Source organism: Salvia splendens, chromosome 5, assembly GCF_004379255.2.
Source record: "Salvia splendens isolate huo1 chromosome 5, SspV2, whole genome shotgun sequence".
Lineage (NCBI taxonomy): Eukaryota > Viridiplantae > Streptophyta > Magnoliopsida > Lamiales > Lamiaceae > Salvia > Salvia splendens.
The window spans coordinates 37,626,699-37,642,505 of NC_056036.1; the positions used below are offsets into that span (position 1 = coordinate 37,626,699).

Consider the following 15,807-nt stretch of genomic DNA (forward strand, 5'->3'; position numbering starts at 1 on the left):
TATTACTAAGATTTCGATCATCCATTACTTAGAGTAATACTAAGACTATTTTTATGTAGACATAGATAGAAGTAAAAGAAAATTTAGGGCTACATGTATACCTAGCGTTGCCCACACTTCATCAATTAGTACATATTGTAACTAGTTTCTTTTTTGAATTTGGAGTTTTTACAATATTTACAGTTTGCATTTTTTTATACCCTCATAAAGAATAATGAAATAATACCCTCATAAGAATAAATATACATATATTGTATACGTATATAATATTCTTAGACTTTAAATTTATTTTAATTATATTACATATTAATTTTGTTTTAGTTATATTATTATATAGCAATATAAAAGAAATGATAAGTAAATTTTATAACAAATTTTGACATGATTTCTAGCTTGATTCAAAATAATTATACGTTATTCAATTAAAATAATAGTAGCTTTTTTCTTAAATTTGTTGATATTAATTTCAAATTTTAATATTTTCTTATGTTGTTTTGGAATGATTAGCTTATTAGTTATTTTAAGTTAATTCACATTTATAAATTGATTTTTAATGTAAAATATCAAAAAAGTTAGATTATGTACTACAATTTATGAATATTTATCACTACCTATATTTTAAATGAGGTTACTTTTGTAAAATATGATTTCAAAACAATTCAAATTAAGAATATTGGCTTTATTTCGGGATATTGTAAAAGAAAAGTTAGCCATATAACTAGTATGTATTTAATGTGGAATAAGTAAGTTCTTTTTTCCCAATGAAATAGTTCAACTCAAAGGAAATGCTTACACCTTCAAATCTTCTATACTTTTACTTTGAGTTATAGTGTTAAGTTATCGATATTGATTACCATATGAGTATGAAATATGAATTGATTTTGTCATATGATTATTAAGACAAAACTAGTAAGTACTCCATATTTTTCTCAATAGAATGTGACAAAATGGATGTAGCAATCAAGTGCATATAGATGTGCGATGTAATTTATACTTATATAGAGTATATGTAGTTGGGATGTGGACCAAAATGTCTCTTATCTTTTGATCTGTTGTGATGTTGAATGTCTCCTCTCCACTCAAAGATTTTTTTGTATTTACCATCAACTTCATTCGTCTTAGTACTTGGAACTAAATTAAGGACTTTGTAGAAACTTCGTTGTTCGTACTATGAGAAATTTCTTAGTAGTTTCGTCAGTTACATGGAAATGAACAAACAACTCAAGGCTGAAATATATTATAATCAGCTGGCGTATCCTTTCATCGATCATTTTCAACCATTTACACAGTGGCGGGCGCAGAATTTTAATAATGGGGGATCCAAATTACTACTTCCTCCGTCCGCAAATAGGAGTCTCATTTCTATCCGGCACGGATTTTAAAAAATGTTAAGAAAAAATGGGTGGAAGAAAGTTAGTGGAATACGAGTCTCACTTGTACATATTAGTTTTAAATGATATGTGAGTGAAAATGAGTTAGTGGAATGTGAGGCCTCTTAGTCATTTATAGTAATAATGAATCGGGACCCATATTCACGGACGGATCAAAATGAAAAAATGAGACTCCTATTCGCGGATGGATGGAGTATTAACAATTGTTGTATATTTTCATTGTCAACTACAGTAAAAACAATTGCAACTTAAATGGTACATAGCTGAAGTAGAAATGGATAATGAGAGAAAAAATTAAGAATGAATAACATAAATTAAAGATACATATATTGATAGCGTCGTATTGAAATATGAGGAGGTAATAGTTAAATTTGGTAATAGTTAAATTTACTACTATTATATGATAGGGTTGCGTTAGTGTGCTAACTAATTTATAGTAATAACTAATAACTTTCAATTATGTGTATTAAAATTATCAACGCAAAGACATAATTATATCAATACAACATGTAAATTTAAATATCAATACAAAGACATAATTTATCAACACAAGAATGACTGATAAATTTATGTCTTTGTGTTGATATTTTTAACATACAAAATTGATATTTAGTTATTAGTTATTACTGTAAAAAGTTAGCATTTGATCACACGCCTTTTATGATATATATATATATATATATATATGGGTCATGATAATATACAAACTCCCTAAGATACAAACTATGCAAACTATAATCTCATCCATTAAGTATATTTAATCAACGATTGTAATTTATGGTCTCTACACATGTCAACACAGCTTATAAAATCGGTCACCAAGGGTTACTTTTGGGACAAAAATTATAAGCTGAAATCACAAAATCCGTTTAGATTAAGCAATCCCAATAATATCGGCTATTCATTTCACCTCTCATTTACCACGTCTTCCCCTCTCTCTTCCATTCCATCAATTAAGCATGTTCAACGCCCCACCCATTAAACACGTCTCACCTCTCCAATTTCCTCCATTCCACCATTTCAAATCTATACTCCACGCAATCGCCGTTCTTCAAGGATCGCGTTGACATGAGTTCTGCGAGGTGAGCGGGTGACATTTTGTATTAATTGGGTTTTTGTAGATTTATTCAGTCAATTGCATGCGCCGTTCTTTTGTTTAGATTAAAAGTCGATACATTGAACTCTGTTGACATCCTGTAACCATGGGTTGTATGAATAGTGTGTGAATGTCACTATTAGACCTTTAAGTCTGTTTTATTTTAGTGCAATTAACCACACGGATTTAAGTTCGTTCTATTGAGAAACCATAAGCCCACACGGATTTTCGCTTTATAGTTTGTTTTTTTGTTTGTTTTGTTGAGAATTCCGCATGAATCACCTAGCCAACCCCCGCCCTATTATTTTTTCTTGTGTTCTAGGGTTGGTTTTGAAATCACATTGTTGTGTAATTTTTTCTTCATTTTTTTGAAATAATATGGCGTTGACATTGAAATTATATGTTGTTGACATTGAAATTATATTGTGTTGACATTGAAGTAATATATTTTTGACATTGAAATAATATGTTGTTATCAATTAAAATATATGGTGTTGACATTGAAATTATATGGTGTTGACCTTGAAATAATCTGTTGTTGACATTGAAATAATATGCTGGTGACATTGAAATTATATGTTGTTGACATAGAAATTATATGGTGTTGACATTGAAATTATATGGTGTTGACATTGAAATCATATGTACAATATGATGTTAGATGGCGTTGACATTGAAATAATATGAAATTATATGGTGTTGACATTGAAATTATATGTAAAATATGATGTAAGATGGCATTGGCATTGAAATAATATGAATTAAATCGTCCATTTTGACCTTGAAATAATATGCTCTTGACCTTGAAATAATCTATTGTTGACATTTTTATTTCAATTTTGTTGACATTGAAATAATATGGTGTTTACATTGAAATTATATGGTGTTGACATTGAAATCATATGTACAATATGATGTTAGATGGCGTTGACATTGAAATAATATGAAATAAATCTTCTATTTTGTGCTATAATTGACAGTACTCGTTGACATTTCTGTGGGTGCTCGCATTAATCCTTTGTGGGTGCTCTCGTAGATATTTTTTGACATTTCAAGTTGCATATTCACAATAACATTTCTAGTTTTGTTGTATGTGTTTTCATGCCCGAGTGAAAGTTTGCCTATGAGCGGCAGAATGTGTTATGGACATATTTATTTTTTTTGTTTTTTGTCATTGACTTAACTTATTGATGGTTGCAACTTGATCAGCGAGACGTCTAGCAAAAGGAAAAGCTATAGCCGATGGTGAGTCAAGTGGGAAGCGGAAATCTGTGGGGGGCGTCCCTGCACAAACCAAGAGACCTCAGTTAAGGATCAAGAGAACTACTCTTTTTTTTTTGCGCATTCTGAAGTCTCTGAACGAAAGGCAGAAAAATGTTGTAAGGCAGCTCAGCTTCGGAGGACTTCTCGATTTTGACGTTACCTCTGTACACACGATAGAGAACATGAAATTATATGTAAAATATGGCGTTGACATTGAAATAATATACAATTAAAGCCAGTTGACATTGAAATGTAGGGATTGCGTGATAAAATTATAAGCTGAAATCACAAAATCCGTGTAGATTAAGCTGAAATCACAAGCAAGAAAAATTATAAGCTGAAATCACAAAATCCGTTTAGATTAAGCAATCCCAATAATATCGGCTATTCATCGCACCTCTCATTTATCACGCATTGAAATCAGTTGACATTGAAATAATATACAATTAAAGCCAGTTGACTACTCGATTTTTGCGCATTTTGACTTCTCCAAGAATGTCATCACGGAATGTCAACGACCAAATTGGCAGAATACTGTACACACGATAGAGAATCTACCTTGAGCTTCGTAAGACATTTCCATTTCCACACAAACGAGGACGTTGACCTTATGCCGGAGAAGAACACTAAAAAGCACGCCGGAGAAGATTTGGGATATGACTTTCAACAGTAGATCGAAGTTTATATTGCAATATTGAATAATTAAGATATATTATGTTTTGTGGCTGAATGAGTAATGTAATCACTTTTCAAAAAATGATACTAATGGTGGTTTGGGAGAATGGAGATAAATTAGGGAGTCATCATGGTGTGATCACGCCTAGGAACGGTTACAAATAATTCTAGTTATGATTATACCAGATTGGAGTTAAATGAGGATGTATGTAACTGCTGGCACAAAACGATTTCCATATACACCCCCCGCTGACATAAATTGAACTACCCGGTGACATTGACTTAGTAACCCCTTACCAGTCGTAGATTAGATACAAAGATGGTGTGTGATTGCAGTTTGTAGTTTGCATGATAAATGAGAGTTTGTATTTGATCACAACTCTCTCTCTCTCTCTCTATATATATATATATAGGGGAGCGTTATTCTCCTATTCATCCCTTAGATCTTTTATTCTTCTTAATATGGGTCGTTAGATCTCATTCATCAACGGTCCAGATGATCTGCATTATTACACTATAATGATGCATTATTAGTCGGTGTGCATTATTCAACTGAAAATCAGCATTATTACACAATAATGGTGCATTATTAGTCGGTGTGCATTATTCAACTGAAAATCTGCATTATTAAATGACACGTGGCACCAATCTAACCGTCGGATGACAAAATCGTGGGGCTGAGATTAAAAAGAACAAAGAACAAAAGATACAAAAAGGAAATGAATACATCCCTATATATATATATATATATATATATATATGCAAATTTATGGAGCTAAGAGTACTATTTTATAAAGAACGTTCCTTTGTGATCATACAATAATACTACTCCCTCTGTTCGTCATTAGGAGTCCCAATCACTTTTAGGAACTCGTTTTATAAAAATGATAATAAATAGTTAAAGTGGAGAAATGGTAAAGTAAGAGGGAGAATAATGTTAAAAAGACTCTTCTTAATATTGTTCTCTCTCTTACTTTACCATTTTTCCACTTTAACTATTTATTATCATTTTTATAAACGAGTGCGCAAAAGTGACCGGGAGTCCTAATGGCGGACGGAGGGAGTAATATTTACTCAAATAGGAAAGCAAACAGATACTATTACACAAATTAAATTACTAGAAATAACATAAATAAATTTGTAATTATTAAATAATGAATTAACTATGAAAATCAGAAGAATGATTTAATTAGTAAACAAATGAATTAATACAGGAATTTATCTAGCTATGAAAAAATCTGCTAGTGTGTTAAAAAACATAAATGAAAATCCAAGAAATAATAATACTATAGTACAAGTTACTTAAAAAATAGCCATGGCAAAGAAAAAATGCTATGCGCTATAAGTGGGTAGTGAAAACTGTATGAGACTATGACAAAGAAAAAATAATAAGGGCAATGAGTGGGAGTCGAACACAGGTTTTGCATGTTGCATCTCTCAGTTCCCACTACCTGTGTTAGGTAGTCATTTGTACTCCCTCCGTCTGCGAAAAGGAGTCCCGTTTTTCCATTTTGGTCCCGTTCACGAATAGGAGTCTCGGTTCATAATTACAGTAAATAATAAAGAGACCCCACATTCCACTAACTCATTTCAATCACATATCATTTAAAATTAATATATACAAGTGGACTCTTATTCCACTAACTTTCTTCCACTCACTTTTCTTAACATTCTTAAAACTCGTGCCAAAAAGAAGGAATGTCATACCAACTAAATTGTGATTCATTGGCACTTTAAGTTGTGCCTTGTTTAATAAAAAACTTAGTAGTTCCTCCGTCCTCACCAAATCTTATAGGAGTATGCATTCGAATATTAGATAGGATTTTCGCCTAGCATGAACCGATTAAGAAAATATAATATGTACCTGTCACAAAAATCCTTAAACTACCCAAAATTCAAAATTATTAATATTATTAAATATAAAAAAAAACTAATAAAATCGAAATAGGTGTTATATTTATTAATATTAAAAATATTTAAATAAAAAAATTATTCAATATGATAATAAAAAAGTAATTTTATAAATATAATTCATATTTTCAAATTTTTTAACCAATCTAAATGGTGCGCAAAATTTCACCACTCCTCTAGACTGACTAGTCTATGAAACAGACCGAGGCCAACTATTGTTTCCATTCACTTTTGTCTGGTAACGAATGTGGTATGGACCCTTCGCTTTGCTTTTAATGTGTGTATTTATATTACTAATATTTATATAAGTGAATGGGGTCCAAAACTCCTAGTATAAAGTCTACATCAGAAAAAATATAACTTGGTGACCACAAAAAAATGCACATTCTAGATTCAGCTGTCTGTCACACCTCACTTTACTATACTAAAAAAATTAAATGAAAAACTCATCCAATGAAGTGAAGAAAGAGAAAATGAGATGCATAGATATTAGTTAGCTTTCACCCTAATATAAATACCCACTTCCACACTCCACAAAAACCAATATCTTTTTCAAATATTTTGCATATTTCAACTACCAAAACTAAATTATCAAATCATTTTTTTTAATTTTCTTTTTTTGGCGATGGGGCATAGTCTACTGGAGGCGTTGAACGTGCGAGTGGTGGGCTCCGGCGAGAAGATCCTCGTCCTCGCCCACGGCTTCGGCACCGATCAATCGGCGTGGCAGCGCATTATCCCTTTCTTCCGCCACGATCACAGGATAGTTCTCTTCGATCTCGTCTGCGCCGGCACCGTCAACCCCGATTACTTCGACTTCCGCCGCTACACCTCCCTCGACGCCTACGTCGACGACCTCCTCTGCATCCTCGATGCCCTCCGCATCGACCGCTGCACCTACGTCGGCCACTCCGTCTCCGCCACCATCGGAATCCTCGCCTCCATCAAACGCCCCCAGCTCTTCAACAAGCTCGTCCTCGTCGGCTTCTCCCCTAGGTCAAATCTCTCATATTCACAAAACCTAATTTCATAATTTTTCCCCAAATTTTGGAAATTCAACTTCTGCAGACGACCTAATTTCAAAAAATTCCCGATACCTAGATGGTAACTGGTTCAATTTCTGCAGATACCTAATTAAAAAAAACAATTCCGCAAAAATCGGAGTAACTGGTTGAATTTCTGCAGATTTCTAAACGATCACAATTACCACGGGGGATTCGAGCAGGGGGAGATCGAGCAGGTGTTCTCGGCGATGGAGGCGAACTACGAGGCTTGGGTGAACGGATTCGCGCCGCTGGCGGTGGGGGCGGACGTGCCGGAGGCGGTGAGGGAGTTCAGCCGGACGCTGTTCAACATGAGGCCGGACATAACTCTGTTCGTGTCGAGAACCGTGTTCAACAGCGACCTCCGCGGCGTGCTAGGGCTGGTGAGGGTGCCGTGCTCCATAATCCAGACGGCGAAGGACGTGTCGGTGCCGGCGTCGGTAGCGTCGTACGTGAAGAATCACCTCGGAGGTCGGAGCACGGTGCACATGCTCAACATCGAAGGGCACCTGCCCCACCTGTCCGCCCCCAATCTGCTCGCGCAGGAGCTCCGGCGAGCGCTGCCTAGATAATACGGGTGGCGTGAAAATCCGGAGGAATAAATGAGGGACAGTTGGCGAATAATTGTGGACTCTAAATTAAGGGGATGTTTTCTTTTGGATAAGGATTTAGAATACCCATGTGATTGTCACGTGATTGGATAGTGGTTGCTTGTTTTCTTTTTCTTTTTCTTTTTCCTTTTCCTTTTCCTTCGCTTCTTAATGTTTTCTTTTACTCTCTTTTTTATGTGTTTGTGAGCTTAAGGGCATGAATAACCTCGTCCTCATTTCCGGCCTCAAGTCCCCTTCACATCACTATTCTTCTACAGTTGCGGTCCAGGCCTCAACTCCTCTAACCCTGCAGGCCGCAACTCGTTCCGCAACTAATAAATTACATTATTCACAACTTCAACCTATTTTAAACGTAAAATAAAAAATGCCGGAAATTTATAACAAGGAAAATTTAATTTTGCCGAATACTGCAAAATTACAACATAGAAATTTTAAAACTGAAAATAAAATAAAATAAAATAAAATATCGTCAATGCTGGAAAACGTTGGTGCGAGTCCAAATTTCTTCGATTAGATCGGCTTGGAGGCGAGTGTGTTGTTCCTCTTAGCGCATCGCAACTGAACGGGCCGTGCACGGGCGGCTCGGTGACAACGTAGTCACTCCCGGTGCTGGCGAGCGGATCATCGCTCTACAAAGTGACGTTATCTTGCTCGTCCTCAACGATTATGTTATGCATTATGATACATGCATACATGATGTCGGCGATGTGTGACCGCTGCCAACCACGGGCCGCTCCCTTCACGATAGCCCACCGTGCTTGGAGGACTCTGAATGCACGCTCGACATCTTTCTGAGCCGCCTCTTGCCTTTGGGCAAACATTGCCCTCCGATCGGTTGTCGGAGCTGTGATAGTCTTCACGAACACGGGCCATCGAGGGTAGATCCCGTCTGCCAGATAATACCCCATACTATACCGACGCTGGTTGGCCGTGAACTCTACGTTCGGTGCTCGCCCGGCACACAAGTCGTTGAACGATGGAGACTCGTTCAACACATTGAGGTCGTTGTTGGACCCTGCGACACCAAAGTAGGCATGCCAGATCCACAATCTGCAATCGGCAACGGCCTCCAACACAATCGTGGGATGTGTGCCCTTGTGCCCGCTAGTGTATTGTCCTCTCCAAGTCGTTGGACAATTCTTCCACTGCCAGTGCATACAGTTGATGCTTCCAAGCATCCCCGGGAAGCCGTGGGCCCGCTCGTGCATGTCGACCAACTTCCTAACGTCGTCGGTCGTTAGCTTTCTCAAGTACGTATCCTTGAATGCTTCGATGACTGCCCGACAGAATCTAGCGAGACACTCCCGTCCAGTAGGCTCGCTTACATGGAGATACTCATCGAACATATCTGATGTAGTTCCGTAAGCGAGTTGACGAATGGCATACGTGCATTTCTGCAACGTCGATACACTTTGCCTGCCCACAACATCGGTAGTTTGGCTGAAATACATGTCATGAGCTACAACTGCATTGACGATGCGTAGGAACAATGCCTCCGCATCCGGAACCGCCGACGGAACATATGATCACTCCATCGCGGATCTCTAGAGAAATAATCAGTGAAAAGCCACAAGGCAGCTTGTTCACGGTCTCGGTGAATATACATCCGGGTACGTGGCACCCGGGTTTGTTGTTCGTTCCAAGCTTGAATAGCAGCTTGGTAGCGTTCAACTTCGTTGTTGATTTCTTCTTGGATTGCTGGTAGCGCCTCTGCTAACACCCGGGACATTTGATCTTTGAATATTCTTTGACGATGAGGCATTTTTTCGAATTATAGGAAGAGATTTGAAGTTGAATGTGAAGTTGAATGTGTATGAAAATGGAGTAGTATTTATAAAAAAAATTTAAATTTAAAAAAAATAATAAAAATCGGTTGCGGCCCAGCCCGAACACAAATAACCCTGGGCAGGGCAGCGTTGCGTCACGTCCCGAGCCGCGTAACCCCGTCCCAGGCCGGGCCGCGGGACGGTCACCAGGCCGGGAATGCGGCCCCGGGACCGGCCCAGGCCGTGCCGCTCGTCCGTCTAACGCGTGGGACGGGCCGGGACTCGCGATTTGCGGCCCGGCCCATAGCATTATTCATGCTCTAAAAGAATAATTATTTCCATGAGAAAGGAAACGTCGCCGCATGGTATCTGGTTTACCTTTTTGTTGCGATTTAAGTTATCCGCGGCCGTTTGCCGACGTCCGCCGTGATGTCCGCTATTGCGGTGCCACGACAGACGTCCCGATTTTCGATTTTTTTTAAACTCTATATATACGGCTCGTTGCAAACTCTACATATACGATTTTTAAAAAAAACTCTAACGTATGTATGCTTTGTTGGAATCAAGGCGTAACATGTAATTCGTTTGAATCGTTTTTTTGTTTGAGATGGTTTTTTTATGAACTATGTATTTTTTTAAATTTAAATATGTATGTTTTTTTTAAATAAAATGGTTTCATTTTTCCCGTATTCGTGTCGAAATTTTAATTCTGTAATAGTTAATTTGTGAATTTGTATTATTGTGTTTGTCCGTAGGGATGTCCTAGGAGATGTCCGCTATTGTGCAGTGGGATGTCCTTATGACGTGGCAGTGCTGTGGGATGTCCTTACGACGTGGAAGGAGGTGTTTTTTGGTGTTCGCCGGGACATCCGTCCCCGTTACTAATGCTTAACCCTGGCCTGGATTCACGCCTTAAGTCCTCCATGTCATCATTCCTCTAATTTTTAGGCTCAGACCACAACTCCTACAATCCTACAGTCTCATCTAGGCCCCAATTATTAAATTGCACTATTCACAACTACAAACTATTTTACTCTTAAAAATTCATTGTTCGGTCGAAAATAAAAGATTACAGACCCTAGAAAATAAAAATTACAAACCTTAGAATCTAAAAATTACAAGTCCTAGAAAATAAAATTTATAAAAAAATGAGAAATATTGAAATTAATAGAGGATAGAAGTGAGAAATTGGTGGAAGAATGTTGAAGAAATGGGATATAAATAAGCCAAAAATCGAATTAAAAAAATATTAGGTGGTTTGGGTCCGGCCTGAACACCCCATAACGCCGGGCCGGGATGCAACGGGGCGCGGTCTTGGGCTGCTCCACAGTCCCCAGGCGCGGCTCAGGCCACGAATCATCCTCCTCCAACGCGCGAGGCCGCGGGCCGGGACCCAGGTGTGAACCGGCCTGCGGCGTTAACTATGCTCTAAAGATTAAGATGCATTATAAAATGCTCAAGTTGAAGAGGTTGTGTGTTGCATGCTTAATTTTAGTACTAGTTCCGTCCATAAAAGATAGGCTAATTATACCATTTTGAAGTTTCCATCAAAATTGCACTAATTCAAAATATGGAAAATTTTAAATAAATACTAACCACACAAATTATTCTAATTTCTAAATATGGATCTCACAATCCACTAATACTACTTTAATCACTTTTTTCCTCATCCTCTCTTACTTTATCAATTGCGCATTAAAATCCGTATTATTTATAACTTTGTCTATTTTTTATGGACATAAGCAGTAATCAATATAGAATATACTACATTAGATTTGGAATTCATAATTATCAATTGCATATTAAAACACATGTCATTTATAAATTATATAGAATTGAGAGCATTATTAATTACTCCCTCCGTCCCCGAATAAGAGTCGCTAATTTCCTTTTTGGGCCGTCCCCCATTAAGAGTCACTCTTCATTTTTACCATAAATGGTAGTAGGTCCCACATTACACTAACTCTCTCCACTAACATTTTATTATAAAATCAATATAAAAAAGTGGGTCCCACGTTCCACTTACTTTTTCAACCAACTTTTCTTTACATTTCTTAAAACTCGTGCCCGGTCAAACAACGACTCCTATTAGGGGACGGAGGGAGTATAAAACTAATATAAAAATGTGAGTCTCACATTCCACTAACTTTTTCAACCAACTTTTCTCTACATTTCTTAAAACTCGTGCCCGGTCAAAGAGCGACTCCTATTAGGGGACGGAGGGAGTATATATTTAAGTATTTATCAACATTAGATTTGGAATTCATAATAATAATTTTAATTCAAATTTCACGGCCTCAAATTTTTTTACACTAAACATAGTGTTTTATTTAAACAAGTCTAAAATGATACACCACTAATAAAAATTGAAATGCAATTCAACCAATACTTGCTATTAACTATAAAACTTAAAGCCCCGAGCAAGCGTGTAATCTACAGGATTCACCGATTGCCTTACAAACCTCGTAGATGATCTAAAAACCTCTTTCAAGTTGATGACACTTTGCCACTACTACACCAAATATATATAGATTCATCTTTCTGCATACTACCGTCTGAGCATCCATCTCAAATCTATCTCTTTCGATCCCTTCCTTTTGACCCAACTCAACACCTCTCTCAAGCTAAGGAGCACGTCCATAGTTCGGACAACCAATCTCCCCACCTAACCACACATCACCGCCACCACTGTGCCTTCAAAATCTCGAACAACCACACAACATCCAACATTAATTTGACCCTCAAACCAATGGTGGCTCCAGAATCCGAAAACGGAAGGGGGGGAATATATAGTATTAGCTTGATTTAGTGTGGACGTGGCTATTTTTTTCATTGTTCGGGCCGACGCCGGAAGCAAACGGAGGAAGCGGACATGGTAATTTTACGTCCTAATAAAGGGAAATTAACCGCACGGAGGGGACAACCCCCCCCCCCTTGCCCCTAGATCCGCCAATGCCTCAAACACAACATTTATATTGCATTTTAGTACACAATTATGCGGCTTCACCCATTTGTCCTCTGAGTGAAGTCCCTCGGCCCGAGCCTTATTGTCATTTTGAACTTGGGCTTTAATCTTTCACTAAAAAATTTAATAATTCTAAATTCCAATATCGTCACGTTCATGCCCAAAGAAATCATATACAACTTGTTTCAGAGTTTTAGAAATAGTCATAATACATTTCGAAATCAACGAATTTGGGCCGAGAAACCTATAGTCCAATATGTATTTTATCATCAAATACATTTTTTAGTACAAAATGTATTTTAATATCAATTTCTACCATGTTATAACAAACTCTTAATTTCCTTCTAACTATCCCTAACCAAGCTAACCAAGCCAAATACAAATTCTTAATTTCATATGGCATCCTAATTTATATTAATAGTATGCTATCATTGTACTGAAATACTGTACAGTTTGGCCTTCCTATTAATATTAATACTACTACAATAGCATTCAATTTTACGCTTCACAACTAGACCACATAGCATAGTAGAATACAGATCAATCTTAAATTTTGAAATTTCATAATTGAAGTAGATAATGGTGTAGCACTAGCATCCTTTTAAGTTTCATAATTCAAGTGAATAACTAAGTGGACCCTTTTGAAAGTAGGATAGCCAAACCACAAACACACACAGAAGAAACATTCTTGGTTGGAAAGAAAGTAAAGTACAGCAATACCATGCTAAGAGTACAATCCTCATGGGACATAAGCAAAACATGAAGAGTTCCATCAAATAGAGAGATTTACAACCTTCTCTCACAAAGCAAAATCTGAGGTCCCCTCATTCCTCAACACAATATGGGCAAGAAAAAAAAAGGCTCTCAATCTTTATGCAAAACTTCATTTGTGATGGGAATTCTTGCAACACAAGTGTATCAAATCAAAGAGACAGCAGACAGCCCTCTTCTTCAGTCACACTTTTTTTCTTCACCTTTTCAAAAACTTAAAAAAAAATAGCACACCCTCTAAAATCTAGGGCTGCATGTGGCTATTATGAGCTATGTAAACAGAAATATGTAGTTAAAAATAATCAATCAAACAAATTGGATTTTCAACAAAAAAAGACTTGTTAAACTTGTGTGAAAGTAATCTTTCTGGGCTTCATTTCCTTTGCTTTTTCCCTCTCCTTATCACAGCTGAGCTTTCAGACCTTTTCATGTTCTCTTGCCAAACTTTTATTGCTTATTTTTTTTCTTTTCCCAAAAGAATATATTTCTGCTTGCTCTTTCTACTTTGTGTCCAATCAACTCCAAAATTCATACAGAAACAAGAAAATTAGCATGCTCATTAGGCCAAGTATCTTTATAAGCATAATTCTCACCCAAGAAAACTGGTGATGTTTGCTTTCAGCTTTCAGTCTTTGGCTTCTTCATCTCATCCACATTGGAGGACTTTTCATCAATCTGGTTGAACACAAGCCGCTTCCGCTTCGCGGAATTTGCAGAGGAACTTCCATATGTTTGTAATTGGGCAGGGGATAAAACAGGAGATTCAATGGCTTTGCTTCGATTCAATCTCTCAATCTCCATTTCTTGGAAAGAGTTGTAGCAGGAAATGATGCTCTCCTACAAGATTATAAATCTCATTCCACTAACCAAATCTGATGTAAAGAAATCCATCAAAATCTGCAAGATTATAATGACTCACAATATTGAAAGAGTGAGAAGCTGTTGTTAAGCAACCAATTTTAAGTTCCAATGCTTCTTTTGTCAATTCTTGATCCAATACAAACAATGTGGCAGCTGCTGCTATCACAGATGGCCCATGACACATTATTTTTGCATCTGCATTCAAAATCCAAGATCAATCAAACAGATCCTAAAAGTAAACCCAACTTTCAAGAAAAGGGGGAAAAGATACTTACCTCTCACTGAGCTCAAAATGGCTTCCACAATTCTTGAAAACCAGTCTTTTGGTGGAGATTTATCAAAAAACTTTCTTGCAAAGAATGAGGTGAAATTGAAAGGGGTTAGGGATCCCATTTTCCATCCTAATGCCTTCAACACCAAAAGCTCCATCCTCATTATCACACTGCTCTCAAAATTGTAATCTTCAACACAAAACTCTGACAATGCAGGCACCCTAATTTCCTCCACTTTGGCAGCCAGTGATAGACAAACCATGGACAAAAGCCTTATGGCCCAAGATTGCTCTGCCTATTTTCATAAAAAAAATTCATGAAAATGATGGCTGCATGATCAATTTTTTTATGCCAAAAATCACTCAACTTACATCAACAGATCTTCTTGAGAGAAATCTATCAAGAAATGTAACTGATGCATAGGCAGTTTGTACTCCAAATCCAAGAACTTCCCATTTCTGCATAAAAAAGTAACAAAATATTCAATCAACAAAATCAAACACATTGCAAGAATCTCTGCATAAAAACAAATGCCCAAAAAAGATTCAATCTTTACAAAAAACCAGGTTTGGGTACAAACCCTGAGAATGTAATCAATCCCTTCCAAACGAGCCCTTTGAATCCAAGAATACTGGAAAAGATCTTCCATTTCGCGCCGATCAACTTCGATTTCTCTGTCAAGAAGAGTTTGAATGTAAGCATCATCGTTTTCATCAACTACAATTTCTTCTTCATCTTCAGAATCTAAACATCCCAAATCCTCTCCACAGAGGAGACTACTAGGAGAGAACATAGATTGAGAGCTACTCTCCATTACTAGTATTTCTCTTGTGTGTGTTTAATTTTCCTCTTACTCAATCTATGCAAGAGTTGGAAAGAATCTATTGTGGTGATATGTATGAAATGGAGTGGGAGAGATTTGTGCCGCCAAAACACGCGGGTATTTGATAATGGTGGTCGTGTCTTCTAATTAGGCATGTGATGAGAAGATATAACCATATATTTATTTTTTCTTTTTTTGTTAATTTATTTTTTCGATTTAGGGGTGAGAAAGTTAGGTTTCAATCCTGTATCTCTTTATTATAGACATATTTATTGTGGTCCACCACTTAATCAAAATGAAATTTTACTATTACATTATACTGTAATATACTCTAACTAGGTACAATAAACCATTGATAG

The 15,807-nt window shown here is 36.8% G+C and overlaps 2 protein-coding genes across 2 annotated transcripts; one reads left to right on the plus strand and one right to left on the minus strand.

Moving 5' to 3' along the window:
- The first annotated feature begins 6,669 nt into the window (after positions 1-6,669).
- Positions 6,670-8,205, plus strand: LOC121802314 (probable strigolactone esterase DAD2). Its single transcript, XM_042201950.1, has 2 exons — positions 6,670-7,332; positions 7,522-8,205. Exons 1-2 carry the CDS (start codon positions 6,962-6,964, stop codon positions 7,949-7,951), a joined length of 801 nt encoding a protein of 266 aa, XP_042057884.1. The 5' UTR covers positions 6,670-6,961; the 3' UTR covers positions 7,952-8,205.
- A 5,181-nt stretch (positions 8,206-13,386) lies between these two features.
- LOC121802822 (cyclin-D5-3-like) lies at positions 13,387-15,578 on the minus strand. The gene is made up of 5 exons (XM_042202524.1): positions 15,206-15,578; positions 14,997-15,083; positions 14,629-14,920; positions 14,412-14,548; positions 13,387-14,329 (listed from the first exon to the last, which is right to left on the minus strand). The coding sequence occupies exons 1-5, from the start codon at positions 15,437-15,439 to the stop codon at positions 14,111-14,113; spliced, it is 969 nt and encodes a 322-aa protein (XP_042058458.1). The 5' UTR covers positions 15,440-15,578; the 3' UTR covers positions 13,387-14,110.
- Between the last annotated feature and the right edge of the window lie 229 nt (positions 15,579-15,807).